The sequence below is a fragment of the Accipiter gentilis genome, chromosome 24 (assembly GCF_929443795.1).
Source record: "Accipiter gentilis chromosome 24, bAccGen1.1, whole genome shotgun sequence".
NCBI classification, from domain to species: domain Eukaryota; kingdom Metazoa; phylum Chordata; class Aves; order Accipitriformes; family Accipitridae; genus Astur; species Astur gentilis.
In genome coordinates, this window is record NC_064903.1 from 10,409,710 (window position 1) to 10,435,679 (window position 25,970).

The 25,970-nt window shown below is 37.8% G+C and overlaps 2 protein-coding genes across 6 annotated transcripts in view; both read right to left on the reverse strand.

The window, feature by feature from the left end:
* Nucleotides 1-3,920: 3,920 nt before the first annotated feature.
* FMR1NB (FMR1 neighbor) lies at nucleotides 3,921-13,993 on the reverse strand. The gene is made up of 5 exons (XM_049828180.1): nucleotides 13,924-13,993; nucleotides 11,754-11,867; nucleotides 10,064-10,201; nucleotides 7,233-7,329; nucleotides 3,921-4,023 (listed from the first exon to the last, which is right to left on the reverse strand). Exons 1-5 carry the CDS (start codon nucleotides 13,991-13,993, stop codon nucleotides 3,921-3,923), a joined length of 522 nt encoding a protein of 173 aa, XP_049684137.1.
* A 4,434-nt stretch (nucleotides 13,994-18,427) lies between these two features.
* The window catches only part of FMR1 (fragile X messenger ribonucleoprotein 1), a 34,274-nt gene continuing 26,731 nt past the window's right edge, over nucleotides 18,428-25,970 (reverse strand). For 3 of the 5 annotated variants that reach the window (XM_049827973.1, XM_049827969.1, XM_049827972.1), the window contains 4 exons: nucleotides 25,152-25,347; nucleotides 23,654-23,833; nucleotides 22,186-22,268; nucleotides 18,428-20,392 (listed from right to left, as the gene is read on the reverse strand). In XM_049827973.1, coding sequence (XP_049683930.1) covers nucleotides 20,231-20,392; nucleotides 22,186-22,268; nucleotides 23,654-23,833; nucleotides 25,152-25,347 — 621 coding nt within the window. In that variant the 3' untranslated portion in view covers nucleotides 18,428-20,230. The remainder of the gene's footprint in view (nucleotides 20,393-22,185; nucleotides 22,269-23,653; nucleotides 23,834-25,151; nucleotides 25,348-25,970) is intronic. The other 2 variants (XM_049827970.1, XM_049827971.1) reach the window with 2 other exon arrangements.

A 25,970-nucleotide genomic window follows, 5' to 3' on the forward strand; every position in this document is an offset into this window, starting at 1 on the left:
TGTTCCGTAGTATGCTAAGGTCCAGAGTTCAAAAAAAGCTCCAAAATTATTATCAAAGGGATCTGAATATTTACCAGTGGAAGTAAGCAGCCGATCAGCTGATCAAAACATCCACGTTTATGTGACAATGTCAGTACAGTTAGCATCACACACAGGCTTGTGAATGAATATCTGTGATTTGACCCTAAGGTGATAATCTTGACCTTCAATAATAATGAAATAGCTATTATGACATTTCAGGCACAGACAGCAGTTATTTATGCAGTATCCCTGCTTGACAGCTATTGATTCAATGAACTGTCAAGCTACTATACAAATTAAAATTTAAAATCAGAGCTTTTGTCTTCTCTAACCAAAAAGCGAAGCTTCCGGCTTTTTAGAACATCTTTCTAACAAAGCTGCTACATGGAAAAGGGAAGGAGCCCAAATCCATGCACTATGCTCTTAACTACTGTCCCACTAGGGGAATATAACCCATGCTGTGTCTTTTTCATCTCACCTCCTTCTCTTACAGTGCATGTATTTTACTTATGCTCATCTTGTTCTGGTGCTGCCAGATATGGTTATTGCAGATGCATTGATTGCTTACTGTTAAATACAATTGTTTTATCAGTATGTGTCCCTTTGTCAGAATATTATTTGACATTAAAAGCAGTTGTGCTGTCAATGACATGGAAACAGAAGGAATTTATTACCCTTCAAATCAAAATCATGAAGCACCATATGAAAGCCTAACTTTCTCTAGAGAACAGCTCTCTCTCCATAATCACCATCAGCCATGAGGATCCATGTGGTTTGTCACATGCACATTTCAACTGTGACAGTGCCCCTAAATTAACATAGGAGGAAACTGTTTTTATCTTTGTCAAAATGTCTATATACATACTTCACCATTCATAAAAATAATATCAAGAAACAGCAAATACACATCAGATTTGGAAGGCAAACGGAGCCCTGTTCAGTCTCCATCATTCTGCTGCTCCACATCAAAAACATCGTAATACTTTTACTTACAAAATTATAACCAAATCATCTGTAATACAATGCTACTGGCAATGGTTGCAATATCAGGCTTTAAAGCTCCTGCATATAGACTTGTCTGACCATCAGTAAGTACTCTGACAATTTCATGAGATTGCCCATATGCATATTCCACCCCTATTACACTTGGATTTTAAGTGATGCCTTTTTTAGGACTGATGAAACTAAGAAAAATTTATTAAATGGGGAATCCTGAAAGTACACGCAGTTTCTAAAAATCACTCGTAATATTTATTCTCCAGCTTATGAACAAAGCTCCATTCCTCCTAGCTGTAGCTCTTGGAACTTCTGCTATATGGACTCCACAGACCCAAAGAAAAATGACCAGTGATTGCATTATTACGGGTGATACTGATTTCTACTGACATTCTTTTAGGTGCTTACTCTTACTTTGCACTCAGCTGCTGAAAACTGTTACATACTTGTTTCTTTTATTTTTGTTACACTACAGGGAAACTGAAAGAAATTGCATTATGAAATCACCTACCTTGGAAGACAGGTCATCCAAAGATCCAAGACAGTTCTGTGGTGCAGTGATATACCGCGGAGAGAAACAATACTAGAGAAAACACTACCACAGTTTCCTCACGTACTTTGTATTTTTGCCAAGCGTATCTTTAAAGCAACCGCCCAACACCAGATTTCCCAAATCCTCTGCAGCTTGGTAAGAAATTAGCCATTCTCCTCAGTTAAGAGTAGCACTACTGTGCTGTGGTGCCATCCGATACTGAAACAGCATAAGCATGTCATTCATTAAATTAGCAAGGTAGCAAGTGGCAACACTCTCTTAATCCAGGTAATATTCTAAGACTGACCTCTAAACTGAGATGGGCACTTAACTGGTATCTTTATATCCCTCCACAGGGATGCTATATTAATAAGACGATTGGCATTATTATTCAGGAGTTGCCACGAGCAGTTTTGCCTTTCAGTGTTACTAGCTTTTTTTGTACAGCACAGATGGAATGAGCATAAAGAACTAGAAATGAAAACTCTCTATTGCAAAATCAATAGCATTATCAAGGGTTGACAAAATTGTATTATTTTGATACTAAAACAAAACTTCTCATTTTCTAGGGCATACTCAAGTAGTCCTGGTGTCCTTCTGCTTGAGGTATTCACGATCAGGTGGATGTTCCTCTACAGCAAAGGGAAAAAAATAATACTACACATCAGTATAACTAGATTTAGGAATATCTTTACATTTTTGCCAAATCAATACTCTCCCTGAAATATTTCCTTATTGTCTAATGACCTTAACTGACACTTTTTTTAATCTCATTGTCACCTTTAGTAGACTATAGTTTGTCATGCTTATGCGGAGTAAATAGCATTTCACTCTCAGTTTACATTTATTTCTGTAGTCAACTGCTCTTCAGCATTGAGAAAGAATGCCAAGATGTGGAGCTATGTTAATATGTATTATGGGTTTGTGTGGTGGGGTTTTGGTAGCAGAGCAGGGGCTGCAGGGGTGGCTCCTGTCAGAAGCTGCCAGGAGCTTCCCCAGCTCCAAGTCGGACCCGCCGCTGGCCCAGGCCGAGCCCATCAGCGATGGTGGCAGTGACTCTGGGAGAACAGATTTAAGGAGGGAACGTGCAGCAGGGGAGGAGATGGGAATGCGAGAGGAACCCCTCTGCAGACACCAAGGCCAGTGAAGAGGAGGGGAGGAGGAGCAGGGGATGCCCCCGCAGCCCGCGGGGAGGCGGCAGGCTGTCCCCCCCCAGCCCGTGGAGGGGAGCGGGGGAGCAGATGCCCACCTGCAGCCCGGGGAGAGAGGAGCCCGCGTCGGAGCAGGGGGGTGGATGCCCCCCAGGATGGCCGGGACTCCATGGGAAAGCCCGCGCTGGAGCAGCCTGTGCCTGAAGGACTGCAGCCCGTGGGAGGGACCCACACTGGAGCAGTTCATGAAGAACTGCAGCCCGTGGGAAGGACCCACGCTGGAGAAGCTCATGGAGGACTGTCTCCTGTGGGAGGGACCCCACGCTGGAGCAGGGGAAGAGTGAGGAGTCCTGCCCCTGAGGAGGAAGGAGCGGCAGAGACAACGTGTGATGAACTCACCGGAACCCTCATTCCCCGTCCCCCTGCACTGCTGGGGGGGAGGACGGAGAGAAATCAGGAGTGGAGTTGAGCTGGGAAAGAGGGAGGGGTGGGGGGAAGGTTTTCCAAGGTTTGGGTTTACTTCTCATTATTGTTGATTTGATTTCATTTGTAGTAAATTAAATTGATTTTCTTTCTTCCCCAAGTTGAGGCTGTCTTTTGCCTGTGACCATACGTGGTGAGTGATCCCTCCCTGTCCTTGTCTCGGCCCATGAGCTTTTCTTTATATTTTTCTCCTCATCCCATTGGGGCCAGGGCGGAGGAGTGAGCCAGCGGCTTTGTGGTGCTTTGTTACTGGCTGGGCTTAAACCACAAGATGTCAGCTGTAAAACGCCCCTATCCATACTGAAGGACAGATTTCTCAGTGCATGTAAATGGATTCACGTCTCCTGAAGGCAGAAAACCCTTACTTTGCTTTTCCACTTTCCCATGCAACACAGTTTGCACATGGAATAAGGAACACTGAAATGGCAGAGGACTTAAACCTAGGACTGAAATATTGTCCGTGGCTTGCTCTGCTGTCATTTAGCATCCCAAGACAGCAATCAAATTCTTGCAGACTCATTACTTGTCACACAACAGAAATTGAAGGTGATCCCTGATAAACAGTGCCTTTTGACTAAGTCTACTGGACTAGTAAGCAACAGGCATTTAGTACTGCATATGTTTAGTATTCTATACAGACCTGATATAAGATAACAATCCTAAACTGAAAGAATAAAAGAATACTCCAAGATTAGTTTACCTTTTTTTTTTTTCCCTTTGTTAGAGTCTTTCTTAAGTCAATCCAATAAAAGGCCATAAGTGTCTTCACTACGTGCTCTTTTCTTCCACACAGTTTTCTCTACTTCATTGTTTGCCCTTCGTAAAGGATTGAAACACTGACTGCAACATATTAAAACAACAGCTAAAATTTGTTGACTTCCAAAGAAGGAATTTGGAGAAGATGACCTACGCTTTAGCTGTGAAATCCTAGATCCAGTGAATAAAACTGCAAATCTACAGTTGATTTCAGAGGCCATCAGAAGACTTCATCATTAGAACACAGACAGATTAAGGCTAGGAAAATAATTTCAATAAGCTTTTCCATCTCTTACATTTTCTTCATGAATTTCAGCTCACCTGTCAATTCATATAATGCAACCATGACGAGAAATTTCCCCAGTAACTAGTCAACCAAATTCTACAGCCTTCTTCCCATAGCCACACTAGGAATTCAGTAGAAGGAAATGAAGACTTTTCTAATTCTTACTCTATTTTTAAAATCGACACAATATTATTCAAATACAGCACTAGTTAAGCGCACCTGCATCTTCCTAACCCAAGTATCTTAACCTACCCATCATTGCATGTGGTTGTTAATGAAGACTAACAAAACAGACAAATAAGATAAGACAGCATAGTTACGGACATAGCAAAAGTATCAGAGAACACAGCTCAAGCAAAGAGACATTATGTTGATAGCACACAAGAGAAACTGGCAATTACCAGCACACGGGCACATGTAGATTCTGTTTCCTGCATGAAAAATACCATTGGATGGAAGAAAATACACAATTCATCAGTGGGGAAGTGGAAGTAACAAAGCTTCACTGACTTAGGAAATTATTCCTGCTGATCAAGTGTGACAAGGGGAGGAGTACTCAGCTCGCTCTACCAATTTCACAGGAATTCCATGCTGTACTTAGTCTGGCCACATTATGGAATTACCTCTGCTGTCATAGTCCTGGGCATCTCTTGACAAACAGTCACCCCTAGCTACATTAGCACAGACACCTTCAAAACCTTTCCAGGGTCAGTCACCCAGGCTTGGTATCTGTCTGCCTCTCTCTCTTTTTTTAAAAAATATAAGTATAGACCCCTGTGGGAAACCTTGGAATTTGCTCTAGAGGAGGCACAGTGGAACTAATCAAGTATTCCAAATTTCATCAGGACAAGCCATCTTATTTTTTGATAACTCTAAAGAACAATTTTACTTTTGTGCACGTCCATTGCAGTACAGTTTGGGCATTGTACATAGGACCCTCTCAAAAATGACTGAACAATATTGAAAACAAAAGAATTTCCATCCAGGGAGAAGGTTTTAGGCTTGCTGAAGGAATGCTTTTCAAAGCCATATCCTCTATCAACTGCCTCTAAAACTGGTAAAACTCAAAGTTACCATGCTATAGGATTGCTCCTTTCCTAGAACTCAAATATATGATGTTGGAAATTAAAACCATTTAGCATCTGGTTAATCACTGCATTAAAAAAGAAAGCAAAAAACAAGCCATAGCAGAACAGCAATATTCCTAGTTTTGCTGGCTGTGAAAAAACACAGAAATGATCATTTAAACATTAAAGTGAATTCTCTCAAAATGAACACGTATTAATTCATTTTCCAGAAAATTTATGATAATTTCATGTTAATTCTTTGCCTCCTGTTTTCAGAGTCACTGATGACTCAGTGCAGCTATCTGTATGCTGAACATCAGCTGTTGAGCACAGTGTAAGATGTAATGTGGAGATTTTCACAGCAGGTTTTGTCTAAATGTGGAGCTCCATAGCAAACAGCCATCTGCTAAGCAGCCGCATTAGTAAACTCGATGTGTGTGTGTACGTGCGTGTATATGATCCCACACAGACTACTAACATCTTAGTAAAGCAAAAGTTTAACACTTGGGGGGGGGGGAGGGGGGGGGGAGAGAGAATTCTGTCATAGTAACCAAGCTATAGCATTAGCCATTCAATGTGAAATACCCCCTTAGAAAAACAAAGCACAGTTACATTAATACATTCCATCTCAGTTTAACGATTTTGATACTGTGGAGCTTACATTTTCTCATTATCATAAGAACATATACACATGCCAAAACTCTTCACAATATCAAACGCTAAACTTCTTGCATAGCACTCACAGGCTGTAACGTGCCCTATACGTTAAAAAGCACCACTGCACGTTAGAAGCATTACAGATAATTAATTCACCTTTCTCCCAGCCACACTCCCAGCCCATCTCTCCTACTCTATTCAGCCCTACTGCTTTGCTCGTTCCTTCTGCACCTTAATGCATAACCCTAACGCACACAAACGTTTTTCTACTTGTTCTTTACAAACTACTTTTTCTCATTCATTTCTTCCCTATTACCTTTCAGATAATTCATTCCTGCTTGCACATGTCATTTCCTGTGCAGCAGTCGATTGTTTACCATAGACAGGCAACATCACTCTCTTGTAGAAGTGCCTTTGAAGGCAGTGGTAAAAAAGTAATTTTTCTCTTCTTTCTCCCTGTGATTTTTGAGAGCGAAGACAAGTGGCAGGAAGTTTTCTCAGTTGTTTTCTGTTTAAACTTACGTTACAAAGTGAAATTAACTTTTCCTCAAACCTTTCCTTTTCTTTCCTACCAACGTTCTGGGTTTTCTTTGCACTCAGGACACTATGTCCTAAAAACCTATTCTGGGTTCAACAGGATGGGCTGTGTGCAGTGCTGCAGGCTGCCCGATAGCTTGGTTTGCCCTTAAGTCTCATTTGCCATCTTTTTTGCTCACAGCTGGCAGTGGTTGGTGTCGCCTTTGTGCCAAAGAGAAGAATGGAAACCCAGTTCCTTTAACATATGTGGATACGCTAGCCTTCGGTGGGGAGCAGGGGCAGAAAGTGGGGGAAGATAACTGGAAAGGCAAGGGAGCAAAAGCCTGGTCTTCCATACCGCGGCGCATACACGGGCCCAGGAGAGGATCCCCCGCCTGCGGGGCTGAACTCAAGCTCAGGCACCGCTGCTCGAGCCCCGTTCTGGGCTTTATGTGCCGACTTCTCTAACCTGCAGGCAGCGGGCCTTTGTGTTTTACACGCAACTTCCCAAGCAAGGGAAGGAAGATTAAGTCCAAGTCCTTTGTCACCGCATCTTTAGAAAGAGTACTGGGGTATTAACAAACTTTTTTTCCTTAAGCCAAACTGGTTTATGTAGCTTCAAAATAGGACGACTCCATTTTTACATTTGCACATTAGTTCCCTGCCTTTTTTTCCCAGTCTTTTCTGCCCTCAGACTTCAAAGATGTCAGTTGTCCATATTTTCTATGTTTAGAAGTAGATCATAAACTTGGTCTAGTCATGCTTACCTTCTCTGCAAAAAGGCACAGCAACAGAACGGTAGACACCCCAAAATAAAAAATCCTCCTGCCACAAGCACAAGCAGTCGAAATGTCAGTTGCAGATCTGTAGAGTCAGCAGAAGTTTGCATTAGTTATGCAGCACTCTGAGATATATATTGAGGTATAGATGGCAGAGATTAGCCTCTAAGACAGACATGTGCGTATCTCAGCCAGCAACACAATGGAAAAAAGTACATATTAGAAATGAGCTCAGATGAGAAAGATCAAGTCTCAAATTTGATCCGAGTCTGAACAGCCCAAGTGTTTGGTTGGTTTCAGAAGCAACTGGGGTTTGAGTGAGCCAGGGGGTGGGGGACCAAACCAAAGAAAACCAAGTGCCCTTTAGAAGCTTCTTTAAGAATGGAGACAAAATCATACAAATGAATGCTATTTATCTATTTCAGTTCATAACTTTTGCAGCATTTTCATAAAGCCTCATTTTATTCCTAGTGAAATTCAAGACAAAACTCCCAGATAAGTAGGATATACTTGATACCAGTCAAGTATGGAGCCTGTGACCAGCTTACAGAAACACAAGTGCCATGAGTCTAATATCTGCTAAGTGCTTCTATATTGTCAACAGATTGCTATGAGGCAAACAGCATGCGCTCCCAGGGCAGTAAGTGTTTGTGTTTTCTTTGGACATATGTTGTACATCCAGGGTCATTCAAGTAGCTAATTAATCTATGAACAAATAATTCTGTAAAATAGCCCTTGATATTTATGTCCAAATAATAAAAACTTAACTGGAACGAGGAATCAAGCAGTCACAGCTGAATAAGCATATTTAATTTTAACGTTTGCTTGAGTGTCCTAAAAATGAGCAGAAGAGCTATAATTTTCACTGTACAGCTTTTCTTCTTACTATAGTGAAATGTCTTTTATACATAGTATAAAGGCCCAAGTGGGGAATGAATATTATTAAAACATTTTATTTCTGCATTATGTCCCTAACTAACAAACAGATTTTGATGGCCTCACACTGAATGGTACTTTCTTCTATCAAAAGTTACCTAGGTAGCAGTTAACTATAGCTGCCTTAGCAGTGGAATGTTGGAGCTGCTCAACTACAAGAAGAATTGCAAAAGTTTGATCCTGACCTCTGCTTGCTTCTGAGCAAACACAAACGAGCCAAAAGTAAATTCATTTTAGCTTACAAGTATTTCCTTGTGGTTTCACATCTGCGTTAAGTCAGCTCTTCCTGAAAACTGGATATCATCTCCGAAATCAATGGAGTTATGCTGAATTATATCAGGAAGACCTAAACCATTGAGTTCTAGATTGTTGTTTCCTTTTACTAATTTAACATCCATGTTTGACAATATTGCCTGTGTCTAAGAAGTCTTCCTGCTTAATTGTTGCTGAAAAAAAGGATACAATATAACAGGAATTGCTGTATTAGAAAAAACATGGTAATATTTGTCTCTGTTCCTATTTAAGTCTGTGATGAATCTCCAAATACCACTAATATCTTGACATTGTTCTTGACAGAAACCAAATGAGATGCATATCTAGTGTCAGGGCATGAGGCAAAGAACACAAATTAAGACGCAAAATTCCACCTAAACATAAGAACTTTTATTTATTTTTACTGTGAAGGTTCAAAACAGGACTGGAACAGATTGCCTGGAGAAGTTGTAGAGTCTCTCTCCTCTGACACATTCAAAACTTGACTGGACACAGCCCTGGGAAACCTGTTGTAGCTGACCCCGCTTGAGCGGTGAGGATTGGACCATATGTTCTTGAGAGGTCCCTTCCACACCCAATAATTGTGTGTCTAATAAAAAGCCTCTAACTTTTTTGCATTTTTCAGTTTGTTGAAGCAACTTCACCATGAAAAGCAACAACTGTTTCTACAAAGCTGTGTAAACAGGAAAACAGTTATGACAAAAATTAAGATATGATACAAGCCTTTCAGTAACGCAGAGATTACTGTGGAGTTATGTGAAAAGGTAGGATATACAAAAATAGTTTGCTGCATTCTTTCATATGAGAGAAAAAAATCACGCCCACGAAGTCCATGCTCAAAGAACAAAAAGGAAGGTAAAATGCTATGTTAAGGCTAGAATTTGAGAACATAGAATCACAGAAATTTTGGGTTTCAGAGACTTCTGCAGATCATGTAGACCAAGCTTCTTCCTGAAGCAAGGCTACTGTCAACATGGTCAAGTTGTGTGTCTAGCCAAGTCTTGAAAACCTCCAGGGATGGTTACTCCACCACCTTTCTGATTACTTGTTCTAGATTTGCACTACTTTCCTAGTGAATTTTTTTTCCCCTAATGCCCGAGCAAAATTTCCCAAGCATCCATTAATGGCAATTTGCATTTATTACATCATCTGGCTCTACCCAGAGGAATTTGTGGCTCCCTTGTCTTAGTAACTGCTCTCCTAAACAGCCTTCACTAGCTGTTAAATAACCAATTAGCCCCCTCTTCATCAGCTTAAATACATCCAGTTCCTTCACAGCACTTTCACAGTCACTACTACTTGGGATTAAACACCCCTTTCCACAAATAATGCCCTCACCCCATTCTTTCTACTAACATATGTGACTGCATTTATTTGTATCGCATCACTTGTTCTTTGCTTGTGCTGGCATTGCCAAGATATCCAGACAATTCTTTATCAATGAAATGTTTTCTGTATTAATATATATGCAGAAATAAATGCAAGCTTACACTTAGTTTGAAGAGAGCAGTGACCCGAAAAACTAAAGGAAGAAACAGAAATGAAAGTTACATGGCCTGACCAGAAACAGCACTGGGCTATGAGGCAGTAATCTACAGAAGTATACTTACTGTCTTTAAATGGCATGTAACATTGCAGTTCATGGATGCTTTTGGAAGGACAACATTTATTTTCCAAGCATTCAGTTGTGTTAAGGCCCTCTCCTACATGACAAGGAATTAAGGTTTGTTCATCTTTGCGACGGCATGCTTTAAGAAAGAGAAATAATATGTAAGATCTCTATTCTAGGAGCAATGCTCAAGTAGAGGGAAGTTATCATTTTGGTGTCCCTAGAACATTTTGATAGGATAAGTCTGCCAGAAAACAGTATCATTGACTTTAATGTATGTTCTTCCCCCCCAAACTAATCAATCTATTAAAATCAACAGAAAAGCTAAAATCACGTCATGCAAAAATCTTAAGTAATATGCTGTTTCAGTAACAAACATTGACAAAACCAAATCTAAACACCATTGTGCCATTTTTTTGTACTTAGGTTTGTAAGGTAAATGGGAATGACAAACTACATTTTCTGACTGGACTGTTTCTAATGAAAAACAAAAACACTATTTTTTTTTTTTTTTTTTTTTTTTTAAAGGCCCAGCATAGAATATATTGCAACTAACCATCTCTGGCACTTATTGCATGTTTCTACAAGCAGCTGAAAATCAGCTGATTGGAACAAAACCCCAAGATAGCCAATCCAGTTACTGAACAAAATATTGAAGCAGTAATTTAAGAACAGATTTATTGATAATCATGAGCTCCTCTATGGGAAGGGCCTAAATGTATAAGATAGTTACAAACAGTAGATGTCTCTATATATTTAATTCCTGTAAAACTTGGTTATCGCATCCCTTATGCCTTACGTGACACTTGCACAGCAGCTGCAAAGTATCATTTGGTGTTCCAACAACACTCCCAAGATTGGCTGCATTGTCGGTCTCATGTTTATCGTAGACATTACTGGTAGCCAAATTCAGCTTATTAAATGGGACATCAGGCACTTCACAAGACCTTTGTGTTTACTTAGGGCTAGGTGGCAGTAACAGCAGTAGAGGTATGCTGATATTAAGGTAATGCAGAAACATTAAGTGAAAACTGGTATTTCTGCTTCTCCTTTGTATTTGTCTGTGATCCAATTATGGAACCAGGCTTGCAATTTTTGTACGTGCCAAGTCCTTTCTGTATTCATAATTATCTTTCTTATTGACACTAGCAAATTAGTATTGCTGTTTCCTTCTCAATAATTTTATGAAATAATGTAGTTCTTGGCATTTAGCTGCAGCCATCCAAAAGTTAAGTGGTTCAGTCTAAGCTAATGGCCCTGAAGCCTTCCCTAGCCAGTAGAAGTGGAAGAGACACTACTGTGGGGCAAAATCCTTCTCTCACTTAGGATGTGCCAAATTGCTCTCTCTCTCCTATGCGTACATGGGAAGACTAGAAAACTAGTTTAGATCAGATACAACAGAACTAGGCAACGTGGATCCTACACCAAACCGTCCAGCATTTCTAGCACAATCACATCACTGATGAGGAAGGGTTTTGTAGGAGGGTAGTAATGCAGCAAAAGCAAATTTATGATCGTTCCAAAGGGGCATTTAACGATACCATTTTGAAGAAGTCTAGTGAGTTTTAGAGTATCAAACTGAGGTTTTTAAATCCACTAAATGTGGACAGGTAGGGGTGGGTGACCTTGAAGTGAGGCAGAAGGGGAAAGGGAAGAGAGAAACAACGCTGCAGTGATGAAGTGACACTTACTCACTGGCCTGAAGAAGCTTAAGAGAGATTCATATGCATGTTTCAGTTTCATGTTAAGTTTGCTGGGTGCCACTTCACTTTTTTCTAAAACATGCTGAGTTGGTGGTGCAAAACCTGAAAGCTCATAATGATTAGCTCATTACCATCAAAATATCCGTGATTAATTAAATGCAATGACATTTTCATACTGATTATCTTTCATTATGAGGGCATTTATAGTCTTTATGAGTTGTGATTACTGATGGCTAGCAAGGTTAAGCATAGATGTCTTTGTTGTATTCACTTACATTACTTCAAATTGCTTCATGAACCACGATGAGTAAAGAACTAAAGCTGTGAAATTTAATTTAAAGAATCCATTCAGGTGGAATTTCTCAAGGTAAAGAGCCCTACTGTTCACCTATAAGGTGCAGGTTACATGAAAACTCTGAGTTATACCTATAGAAGTATTTATCTTATGTACACAAGCAGAACTTTTAGCCTTTGTTTTAGATAAAGATCAGACGCCAACTGAATCACAGAAACATGGTGAAAGGCAGCTCTATCAGATAGAACCACACATGGCATCTATCCCAACATCTTGTTTCAGACAGTGACCTACAGCAGTTGTGTAGAAAAGAGCAAAACATCCCTGAATATAGAGGTACTGGAGTATCTTCCCAAACCGCAGTGATTTGTGGCTCTGGGACTCTTCGATCACCTTTCATTTACACTACTCCAAAAAACATGGCATCAGTAAACCTTGCTGTCTCACTACATCTCTTTTTCATTAAACTGAAAGTGCAAATCACAGTGGGACTTCACTAGCAATCAACCCCTCCACAATGAGAAAAAAACCCCAGTATTGCTATTTGCTCGCCTTTTTTCTCTCTCCACGACAGAGAAACTCACACCATCACAACTTTAATAGCTTTCAGTGATGGAGTTTATTGAAAGCCATTTCATGGTTTTAAAGTTCCTTGTGAACAGAAGTGAGATCATGGTCTAACCAAAAACTAAGGTATCGAACAACTTCAGTCTTTTGGACGTTTCTTCAGCTAGCAGCGTCAGGAGCATAAATTCTCTATTTGTTCTGAGGCACAGCTTGCGTCTTCTGTGCCATACGAAACTGCCTTGGGAAAAAGCAGCATCAGAGTGGGAAAAATTGAACGTATGTCAAAATAGAGATTTGAAACTACCGTATAACGGAAACGTGACCAGCAAAGTTTTCACTAACAGTTATGTCATGGTCTACCTCCCCACCACTAATCAAAACAGAAGAACAGAAAATTCTAAAGATTTTGTAACGATTTCACAGAAAGTTCATGAGATGAGATATCTGACAATCAGTAAGAATTATCTGAAAATAAGAACATGGTTGTCCTTCTCTCTCTTAACAGAGTTTAAAGAGACACAAGCCATATACATAGGTTTCACAGGCACTGCCGATAAACATAAGCTGCATCATGTACTTATGAATCACAGTTATATCTACGTTAGAGCTCATACACATCATGGAAAAGTGTTTTTGCCCTCTCTGCCCCCCTTTTTTTTCCCCCCAAAGACAGGATGACTTCCTCATCTAGGTATTGCAGAAGCATTTTATGATGACACTTGCAGCAACTGACAGCTTTTCACCAAGATCTGAAAAGGTAGTCTCTGAAGTCTGGTTTCTCAATGCATAGAGGATCAAACACAAGCTTAATGTGTGGGCTGATCCTTTACACAAGTCAGATGACCAAATTTAACTTCTGGTGTGAGTGCAAGTTATCAGCCAAAAATCTTTGCTAACTATTTTGAGCCACCTACTGTAGTAAGCAAATACATCAAATCTCAACAGATTAAGAACACCTTTAACTGTATGCTGGAAAAAAAGAAGTCAAAGTGAGGAAAAAATAGAATAATCTATAATCAAAGGTAAAATAAAAGCAAGATACACTGCCAGAATGAAACAAGTAGCATGTGTTTCTCATACAAATGCATGAAGAGGGAAATGGGAACTGAAGTTGGGAGAAAAAAACATGTTTTGCTGTATTTAAGTGTCAGGACTTATCAATCCCATCTGGAGTAATTAACTGCTTGTAATATTTGTATTTTTCAATCATTACCATGACAACAAAACTGTAAACTGAACTTCTTGCTAGTAAAAGTACTTCTTCCATGAAAATGCATTTCTCCTTGCAATACTCACTTGAATTAACACTATAAAGCAGTATCAGTACCACACAGTTCCACACTACATGGGTGCCAATTAGCAGCATTACTGCAACAAAACCAAGAGTAATAATAAGTATGTTTTTATGCATAAAAAATATCATCGATCTTAACTTCATATTTATGGATTGTAACAAACAGGAGAGCAGATTGCTGCACGCTGCCTTTTTTTGCAATCCAGAGGCCAAACCCAGCAAAATTTTTTCTTGCAATAAGTGATTTTGAAGAAATTACTCACTTAAAGAAAGGTTAAAAGGAGACATCTTGTTAACAGAGACTAGGCAAAAAAACCCCGATCTCCGAAGTGTCCCATAGCTGGACACCCAATACCTTAAAAAGATCACTTTTAACTAAAAATTTTTATTTAGGTTTAATGAACCTAAGGATCAGGACTGAAGAACTATAAATCACTGGAAGCTTACAACTGAATTCTAGTTTAGCTTGTTGAATTCTTCAGTCTTTTCAAAATCAGAGCATATGAGAGGCTTTGGATAAAAACATTTTTAAAAAGGTGGTTCAAGACAATACTACAGATAAAAATACTTTTAGCAAGCCCCAAGTCAGTCATAGTAATTTAACAGCAGGTTTGAGCTAGGTTTTTTACCTCCAACCAACCCCTGGAAGATTGCTTTGCCAGAAACAGTATTTCACTTTTGCCTGTTACTCCTGTTGTTACCCTAAAAAGGTCTTTTTCAATTATTACCACGTTTAGTTGTTAAAACAGCTAAAACCTAGAGATTATTTTGTTAGTATCGGTAAGGGAGGAGAACCCCATTTTCTGAAGTGCTATACAGGGAAAAGACAGATTGCATTTTACAAAGGTATTGGCCTTTGAAGGGTCTGCTCTCTCTGCACTCCTGCTGCTAAATGAGGAAAGCTTTCCTGCAGTTAGAAGGTACCTGTTCTGTAGAGTAATATACAAACACATTCTGTCCCACAGAGAAACTTTGCTTTGGCAGTTAAATGTGAAATTATTTAAGAGGACAGGAATCAGGTTTTCCAAGATACCTATTAAAATCTAATGCCATCCAAGACAAATAGGGAAGAGGAAAAATCTTCCTGGGAGAAAGAAAACAAGGGAGATGGACAGTTCTGGTTTTCCCCATTACATACTTCTTTTGCTGTCTTCTCTGCTACTGCTGGAAGACCACAGCTACCCAGAGTACAGCAACTACAGACTTGTTACGCACGACGATGTGGAATCAAAGCTCATCACAATAGGCCCCCCTGTTACTATGACACAGCTCAGAATGAACAGTACAGATGTGATAAATTGCATCAACAGAGGAGCCAGAAAAAAGCCACACACACAGTTTGAAAAAATATCAGCCCCCTCCCCGACCACTGCAAAGCCTCTTAGTCTTCTAATTCACTAAGTTAAAAGTTTGGTCAGAGTGCTTAAGTTAGAGCTTCCAAATAATCCATTAGATGCAAATTAATCAGGTAACAGGATCATCCTGTAGGTTCACCAAATACCTGCACACTTGAAACAAAAGTAAAGTCTGACAAATCTGTCTTGGACATTTCCATTCCTTTTATTAAGGAAAGGCTCTATAAATAGACTAGGAGCAGTGTTTTAAAAAATACAGAAATCTAAAGTAAATGCAGGTGCCCCAAAATCAGCAGTTCTCCAAACAGTTGAGCTGCTTAAAGCAGTTTGTTATGTTTTAGAAAAAACATAGGCTACAACAGCCTTCTGAACAGATAAGTGATCTTGAATAAAGTTATATATTCACATGCAAATGTTGTGGGGTTTTTTTTTTTCATTTCAGTTCATTGAGTTTAAAGGGTCTTTTCAACCTAATTTGTATGCAGCATTAGCTTGCTAATATAAGCAACAATATACAGTATCCTCAGTTTCATTGTTTCATTCTATAAGCAGACTAGACACAGCCACTCTCAGTAGTACCAATGAGGAGATATTAGAAACGTCCAATACGGAACAAACATTCTTCATTTTCTGAAGCATATGATTTCACATGCAATTAAGATTTTCCACATTGATTTCTCTCGTGGAACATTGCATATAGTGCGATGCATTTCTGATGCACAAATACGTGACTTTTCAGACTGCTAAGAATCTGAGAAAATTGACCCCACATTTTGTGTTGATTACTTGATTGATTTTCTTATTAAATTTAGGACTGTTGACTCTCCTTGCTGTAACTGTCATCTATACCCAAGGCTCAGCCTGAGTCCACTAGGTAAAAAGCGCATCCAAGACCCCAAGCCACTCCAAACAATTCTGTTATATCATTTCTGCAACAGTTGAGTTCCTAGTCATTTATACAGACTACATCCATGGGATTTTTTTTTTTTTTTTAAATTAACTGCTTTTATTGAAAATCAGTTTCTTCTATTCAGTGCAAAAATGTATGAAAAACCCTCAGCAGAAACACAAACCAGTCATCTATGACTGTTGCTCTTTATTATCCGCTTCCACACAGCCCTCAAAGAACACAAGAATTACTACTTTGAAGGCTACTATAAAGAAATTTTTAAACAACATAAAAACGTATTAGTGGCAACTAATTTATATTCATCATTTAGTAGCAAATATTTATCTCCACTACAAATTGCTCAAGATGGATGATCTTCATAACCATGAAAGCAGGAGTGACAGATGTGGGATACATCTAAAAAAATTGTTAGGAGTAGAAAAAGATATTCATTCCCTGATGCAGGCAAAAGATCCACAGGCTGCTGAGAGACTCATACGGCTGAAGAGTAAAGTGCTGTGGTAGTAAATCTAACCCTTTCAATGATGAAAACAGCATAAAAATGTGACGGGAAAGCTACACTGCACTTAAGTCTAGTGAAACACTGGCACGGAGAACCTTGCAGATCGAACTGGAATCTAATCAGAACACTTAACTCAAAAGAACTAACCTCACTTTTCCTAACAGATATAAAGCTGTCTTATACTGTTAAGGTATTAAAAGTGCTCATAGTCACCCTGATTTTCATGGATGTGAATACAGCTGGCAAAGACTCTTTGACTAGCATCTTTCAGGATGAAAACCTAAGTACTGTTAAGTTCAAGTGGATGACAAACAAGCTTATTGCACACTACTGTAGAAACTACATCAAGCTAAGCCTTGTCACTTCTTAAAAAATTCTTTGAAGTAGCCACCAGAACCAATATCAACATCTCCCCCCACCACTCAACACAGATATTCTACTACAAGTCTTTACTGTTTCTGGAAATAGACAAAATCTTTAACAAGAGAATAAAAAAAAATTTGAGACCCACCTTTCCTCTTGGAGATTAATACAGAATGCCACTTAATAGAACCATACAGCAGGGTTCCTGAAGTGACTGAGGGATACTCACTGGAAGCTAATTAATCTATTCCCTTCTAATATTCAACACTAAAGGGTTTTGCAGAGAAACATACTGCAGTTCAGGAAAATAAGTTACCTTTCACAGTAAGTGCTCCTATGAAGAACGTGGAATCTACACTCAGTATCATACTGAAAGTACTTAATTTTGTTTCTGGATTGTTGAAATAAAGCATAGTACACAGTATGTAATACGAGAGGCACACAAGGCTGAAAAAGCTCATCTCTGACTAAGTAATTTAAATAATTTCTGTATTTAAGAAACTAAACCTCTCCGCTTCTTGAACTCATGAATGCTCACAAAGGAGAGATTTTTATCTACATTTCAAAAAAGCTGTATAAAAAAGACTTTTTTCCCTGATAAGGTTTTATACCAACTCTGAAAATCTTAACTTCCCACCATCATTAACAAAAATGCATTTAGTAAAGAAAGGAAACACAAATTTTCTATTTTCATAAGTATTTGTTAATTCATAGGCTTTCAGCTTAACCCTATTGAATTTAGACTCTGGCATCATTCACAAATACCTCTCACTCTTTTTAAAGAACTTTATTTTAAAAATAATTTTAATTCATTAGACCATACTTTATAAGTTACCAATAGGACGGACCTGAACTCAAGCATCAGACATTTGTTGCACTTTCAAGTTTCGTAACAATATGACTTTTTAAAATAAAATTGTACATTTAGATTCACAGTTTAATTTGTTGAAATTTAACAACATTTAAAAACACTGGAATTTGAATTGAAAGGGATACATGTTAAGCACACAAATACCGAAAAAGGTCATAACCCCAAAATGCACTTGAAAATGGAATGAAGCTAATTAGTCACTGTAGTTTAGTAATTTCACATTTAAACCAGTTAGCACCTTAGTGAACTCAACCACTGAATGTGAGAATTATAGTGCATGTAGTGTGACAACTCAACAGGTACCGTACCGCTTCATAATGAGATTGCATTTTCTTGAGCATTATGTGCCATATTTTTGAAAACTGGTAATATTTTATGAGTCTTCTAAAATGTGTAAATAAAAAATTGCTACAGTTAAAGTCTAAACAAAGAAATACTTTCTCTCTACTTTTTCTAAGTTGAGATTTTTAAAAGCAATCATTTATAAGGATTGCATCAACATCAGTTAGCAGAGGAAGATCAAACTTTATTGAAACTGCTTGCATACAAAATATATTGCACTATAACCAAACAAATGTCAACATAAAATCCAATCTGTTGTAGCTAATATGTACAGAGAATATTGCCCAAGAGCAGTTACATTACAAGGTCAGTCTACCTTGGTTAATTATCTACAGTATTTTAAACCAAACAGCTTACAGATGATGTGTGCAAGGTACCAATTTCTGTTTTCAAATACTATACATTCCCAAAATAAATAACTAGAAATCAACATTAATGTTTGGCAATACTTTTTAAGACATTTTTATATTTGTTAAATCATGTGCAGTTCGTTGCCGTTTTTAGTATGCTCACCTGTATGCAAGGAAAAAAAGAATGAAAAAAACAAAGAAACAAAACTCACAAAATACATCAGAGGCAAGGTCAAGTTTGTACAATTCTGTACATAAACAGTGGCTCTCCTTCTGGAATAATCTGAATAAAAATAGATTAAAATGAAGGTCCTTATACAGTTTTGCCCAGTAAGTTTAATGTGTGATCGAAAATAAACAAAAGCACAGCTCCTCCCACCAGTTCCCACCCTTCCCTGGTGTACAACTGTACTTTGGATTAAATTCTGTGACACCTTCAAATTGGCTGGTAATTCAGACCTTGTACCTCAAAATACGATGAATTTTTGTTCTACCTCCAATATTTCCAACTACTGTATCTGTACTTTCCAGGGCATTGCACGTGGTGATTTTCTTCCTACCTCTCCTGAGATAGCCCCCGAATTAAAATATGCAAATAAAAAAATTTTGGGAGGATGAAAAATATCAGCGCTTTAAACTGGTCATCTGGCCAAATAGCAGGCACACATTACTAGCTTGTGAACACGCTACACTTGTTCCCTCAGTAACAATGACTTTTTTAGTTTTCCACAATGGAAAGTTTTTTTTTTAATTATTTTTGTTTTTTAAAAAAAAAAGCTTCGGTACTGCCTACAAAGAAAAAAATTACACCCCTTTTTCAATAACACTATTTGCCAAATCTTCAGTGCAAAATAAATTTCCTATTCTTATAACTGCCTAACTCAATGTTTATGTAAGGAAAAAATTATGGAAAGCATGCACTTGTCTATAAAGTACTAACGTCTGACAAGGATTGCTACATATATTTTACATTTAGTGTTACCAACTCATCTTCCCTGATTTCTGCATCCAAATATAATATTCCTACCTGCCAAGATATAAAAAAGGCACAGATCATACAACTTTTTTTGCTAATGAAAATGACAATTGTTACATCACACATATTTCAGGGTCCACTAAAATATTGAAAAAGGTGGACCAGAATGTGAACTGACACAGGACATAAAACGACATAGCATTTCATGAAGGACTTGTAAGTTAGATTGAAAACAGAAGCCAATTTGATTACTGCAAACACTATTTATTCTGAAAATCGAAATTGAGCAGTGAATTTGACCCGATGTGTTAAAATGGTACAACTGAACAGAAAGTTTACCAATGCACAGCTCAGTATTTTTAAAACAAACAAAAAAGACTCTTTCATTGTTTGAACTGCAATATGTACTTGAAAGCAATTTTTGGAAATTCAGATATTTTTATGCAAATATTTGAATAACTTCTTATTCTGAAAACAACTGCATATTGTTGATGTTAAAAAAAGGCTAACAGAGAACATATGTTCATTTCATGCCCTGCGCCATCTTGCCTACTATTTGTCTTTGGCCTAACAAGTTTCTCTAACATGGAATAGGAATTACCGAAACAGTATAGGAAATATGACTTTAAAATTATGCAGTTTAGGGTACTCCATTCACCAGCGGCTGTTGACCATCTGCGCTGTCCGTTTTCTCTTTCTTCTGATTACGTTCTTTACCCGTGCGCAGCCGACTACCTTCATTGGAGGTATTCTGTAATGTTTTAGTGTGGACACTCCTTTCATTATTGCAGTCAATTCTGATCTGGAACAAGTCAAAGTTATATAAAGCATTCTCTTCCTTTCATCCACCCCTTACGCATTTGCTACCTTAGCAGCCTGGGAGGAGCACTATTTATTAAGTAGTCAGAAGACACAAATAGTACTACACTCTTACAGCTTTGTTAAATGTATCCAGCTGAAATGGAGAGCGTGCGAGTTCTTTTCTGTTCAAAAATGCCACATACTTGTGACCTAAAAAAAAACAAAACCAAAAAACCTCCTGTCTACCTAGCCTTGGAAGCTAAAAAAAATTCTTTTCCAGCATGTTTGTGCAACAGAAAGTTGAAGATGGAACTTTGAAATATCACTTCAAGAATTCAACTTTACTTGCTGTATACATTTAAAAAAAAACCCCAAAACAACACAGGAAAGCTGCCATGAAATGATACTAACACTCAAAAAGAAAAATCTCCTCAGCTACCTTTTGAATCTGAAAAAAGTTTCATTTAATCCACCAAAAAGACTTCTGTGGCCTTTTATATGGTCATAAAAAAATTCAAAAAAGCATTTTAAAAGCAAAATTTTATGTTTGTAAGGGGGATAAGCCCTTATTCCTTGAAATATTATGAAGTTTTTACAACTTGATCAGCCAGGTTTCAACGATATGCAAGTACTTATTTTCATATAGAATATCATCTCATCCAAATCTCAGAGGAGAAAACCAATCATGACTTGTTGATAAGTGCCTTAGTTTTTTTTCAGCACCACAATTCTCCACTGCCTACTTCAAACTTTATAAGTTTATTACTGATTAACTATAAAAGTTGTGTGGCCATAAAAAATTTTTTTTGGCATGTTAATTGTTTGCATTTCAGATGCGTATTCAGGTACTACACCTTCAAGTTCGGCACTCCCACTTGGAAAACTAAGCATTTGGTCACTCCTTCCATTTCTCCCCTGCCCCTCCTTTCTTAAACAGGCTTTCTAAAACCAAACCAAGAGTCATTTCAGTCTCCCATCAGAACCATGACTCCTGGTAACACCACGCAGAAGGCAGCAGCTTGCAGCTGCTCATTATTTCTTCCTCCCAACATAACTCATCCTATGTGGTAAGAGATGGTAGAAGGTTTGCATGTTACAATTTGAAGCAAGAACAGTTTCCACATGAGGAAACTTAACTATACATAAATTATCAGCCTGAATAACTTTATGCAACAAAACATATCTGAAAAAAATCGTAGAAATATCTTTATACAAGGCTATAAAATATTTCAGGTTATAAAATATTTCTATATATGACTTGAACAGTTTCTTGATGTGCATTTTTAACTTACTTTCTAGATTGCATAGCCTTCAATTGCAAATGTTTCATTTAGTAGTGAAGGTAGTTTCTGAAGTTTAATCTTTCTTACTCTGAAGATTCTGGCTACAACACACTCTCTCTTTATATAAAGCGTTAAGGATTCTCCTCCCTCAGGTATATAGGCGACAGACAACAATACATAACGCAGCAAGAAAGAAAAGCTAAAAACAAAAAGCTAGTAAGAACAAAGACTGAGATCAAGGTGGTTAGTAAATCCTCGGGACTTGTGATCAGAGTTCTAACGAAATGGAGAGCTAAGCTAACATTACCAAGTTGCATCTTTAAACAACTTCACATATTGAGATTCCTGCATATGTGTTACAGAATTACATAGAACTCTTGTATATCTGATGAGGGAATTAGGGAATAAGGAACCACAAGGCTACTGTGTCGCTTGTGGCTTTGAAGACTCTAAAATCAGTATATGACACGCAATTTTAAACAGTGCAGACTTCCAGTAAGAGAAAAATTACCTCAAGAGATCCATCTGCTGTCCTCCCTTTTGCATCTCTTGAGTTACGCTGACGGTTATCTGTTCGTGACTGTTCATCATTTCCTGTAAGAAAACTTAGTTAATTAAGTTGTTTGACAAGGACATATGATCTTCTTTTACTTACATTTTATGCAAGCATAATAGGGAATTACTTCAAAATTTTCATGGTAAAGAACATTAAACAAACATTCTCAATAACATATAACAACAGTTCTTAAATTATGGGCCAAGAATCACTAAAGAAAATGTTCTCAGGTGTTAATCAAAGCAGGCAAAATCACAGTGTTGAAAATCACCACAGTTTAAAAGAGACTGTCTACTGACTGAAGAAAAAACACCTCAAAATGATTAACCATAGGAGAGAAATACAGTCAACTTTAGTAAGGTTTAACAGGTTCACATTTTTTCTAATGGCTTATGAGCTTTCTAAATTCTGCATTACCTTCTTTCAAAAAAATCTTGTTAAATTAAGCAATACTCCTACCCTGAAAAAAAACATTTCAAGAAATACGCAGAGTTGTAGACAATAATATTTGAACAAATAAGTATAATGACACATCACATTATAAAATGTATGTATTTAACTTAAATAAGTCTCCTATCTTACTTTTGCCTGGTCATTTCCATTGAACAGATAAATTACAACCTCACATAATCCTGTTGCATGAAAATCAAAATACAAGAAGATGGGAATATGGACAGCTGAATGAGTAAAACAGATTACAAAAGATTTTGCTATATCCATTGACAAACTAGAACTTGATTCCTTGCCTCCACATGTGATGGCACAGCCCACAAACTTGAGTCAGGATGCATACTAGGAAAGCAAATTATTAGAGAATGCTACCCTAATTTATTTATATAGAGAAGAGAGGCTTCATATAATGTATGAAGAGACAGTGGGATGGAATGTCTCCTCAGCAATCCTGCAGATGACACCAAAGTGTGGGAGGTGGTCTGATACAGCGGAGGTCAGGGCTGCTAATGCCAAGGACCTCAACAAGCTGAAGGAATGGGCTGACAGAAGACTCATTAGCTTTAAAGATAAATCCCAAGTCACACAGCTTCAACAGGATAACCCCATGCAATACCACACGCTGTGGACTGACTGTATGTAGCAGCTCCACACAAAAGGAGCTGTCCTGGTGGACAACAAGTTGAATAAGACATGAGTGTGCTCTTGCAACAAAGACAGCTGACGGAATAATGGGTTGCGTTAGTAGGAGCGTGGCCACCATGTCAAAAGGGATTATTTCCCTCTGCTCAACATTCAACACATGTGAAACAAAATATTCAATTTAAAAGATTGGCAAAGTAGAGAGAATTCAGTAGAGGGCCACCAGGATGGCTAGGAGGTTGGAGCAGATGACAAAACAAGAGGCTGACAGAAGTGACTTGCTTAAGGATTCCAACACTGACCTCTTTTTCAAAATTAAGTCTACATTTACCTTTGAATCCTCCGCGACCCCTCCCTCCTTGCCCTCTTGCACCACCTCCACGTCTTCGCCCATCTCCTCTACGAAGGTAGTTGTCTCGCTCCTCTTCTGCTGGGGCTGCTGACCAATCACTAAGTTCATCTCTGTGATCAGATTCTGTTTCAGAAGCATTTGATGCTTCAGAATTAGTTCCTATCAAGAGGATAAAAAAAATCCAAACATGCCAGTGTAGCTTAGCATAAAAATACTACAGTAGAATAAAAAAAAGTATATATTTAAAATTTTGTTGTTGTTGTTAATAAACAGTTCTGGGATGTTTTACTTCCCAACCTCTATAACATACATAATATAGAAATGTGTATAATAGACATTACTTCTTCAAGAAGTCAAGACAGACATAAATGAAATTTAGAAATGTCTTTAAGGTAAAATAATTGTGTGCCACACATTTATAGTTACTTGGTGTTATCAACCTATCAATATATTATTGAGTCTACTACGCAAATGTAGTAAGTCTAGTAAAACTTAAGAAGTCTAAGACTAGACTTTCTTTCATGTTTCTAAAACCACAAGTTCTGAATATTATCTCTCCTGTCTCCCCTCACCACTGCAACTCCTCTATGAAAAGAAAAAAAAAATGCTATCATGAAACAGCCTGTAATACATACTACAAAAGCAGAGAACAAAGCTAGAATGCTAGAAATGTATCAACTCCAAAATAACTGGTCATTACAATTTTTCCACTTAAGAGATCACCTTCACTGATAAAAGCTGCTTCTTTCCCCCAATTTTTTTCCCTTCTAACCCTGTTACTAACCAGGTGAGCTCACATCATCTAAAAATAGTAAAAGGGCTTCAGCACAAAACCATTTGTTTTGTATTATGTAGAACATAAGCTAAGACTGTCTTATCAAGATCATACTACAGGCCTTTCGGTCAGGACAGACACCAGCTGACCTATGTTATGGATAATGAAGTAATAGATTGCTGTGAGGAAGCACAATCCTGAAAACTATTCATTAACAAATTATACAAGGTTTTAAAGAGGAACACTGTATTTTGGTGACTATGCTCTTCTAGTAAAAACATGAAAGTTCAATTTAATATAAGGAAAATAGCTTTTCTGCACATTGAGTTACACAGTATTTTCACTTATAAATATTTACAGTAAGATAGCCTCTTAAAGGCTCAAATGAAAACTGAGGCTTTATTATGAGGAATTGTTCAAAATATAGATAAAACAACAATCCTTGCCCTAAAGAGTTCATAATGTAGAAGCATGCTGTAAGAGACAGGAACTGCATGGAAAGAAGTTTAGATTACATATAAGCACTACATTTTGCTTCAGAGTATTTTCTACAGCATAAAGGTCTATAAAATCTTCAAATATTAATACTCAATATTAATTGAATTTCTGTTTTAACAGCTCTGTTTCCAAGTCCAGTCTTTTCAGGAAATCAAAAGACCAATAGCCCACTTGTAAACTGTAACTGTACTTCTGATTACCTACCTGAAGCATAGCCTGGACCACGTCTGCTATGCCCTCTGTTTCTGTAAGGTCGACTACCGCGTCCAAGTCCTGGACCATCATCAGTCATGTACCCTTTTTCCTTATCTGTACGATTTGGTGGTGGCCTAGAAGTAGCTCCAATCTGTCTAAGCTGCTCATCAATTTGCAATCTTTCCAAACGCAGTTGGTCCACTTCCTACACAAACACAAGCATAGCAAGTCATATGTAACCACTAATCATCAGACATGCAATTCTAAGAAAGAGCACTTAAGTGTTACAGCTAATAATCTGTGTAGTATTTAAGTAGTAACTCAGCTTTGAGAGTAACTAGTTTACTAAAAAAACCACCACCAACAAAACAACAACAACAAAAAACTTTCAAATGTTCAAATCTGTTACCAATACAATTTTCCCTGTGGCACAGTTGGCAAGTTTAGATTTGTTTAAAATAGATATATTAAAACAGATATATTAACAAAAAAGCACTCAGATCAACTGTTTTCAGAGATACAATTAACTATACTTCAGTATTACATTTATTATATTTTTACCATTAAGGAAGTTAAACATTCTTTAAACAGAGAAATTAACATTCCTTTATTTTTGATCACAGTAATATCATCCATTTATACCATTCCAACAGTGGCATAATTTAAACTTTTTAGATTCCAACACAAGCTTCTTACACTGTTGCATGTAACAAATATCAAAGTTTTAAACAATTATGATGTAATAGTATTGTTTCATAAAAAGGGCTAGAGGTTACACCGCTGTTAAATTCTACTTAATTGTAATGAATAATACTAGGTAAGTGAGGA

Bases quoted from the DNA above. Each gene is read 5' to 3' on its own strand.
- FMR1NB (XM_049828180.1), bottom strand. From the start codon at position 13,993: ATGCTGCTAATTGGCACCCATGTAGTGTGGAACTGTGTGGTACTGATA. The intron at 11,868-13,923 runs GTGAGTATTGCA...ATGAGCTTTCAG, and splicing joins GCTTTATAGTGTTAATTCAA to GTTTTGCACCACCAACTCAG. The intron at 10,202-11,753 runs GTAAGTGTCACT...TCTTTCTTAAAG, and splicing joins AAGCTTCTTCAGGCCAGTGA to CATGCCGTCGCAAAGATGAA.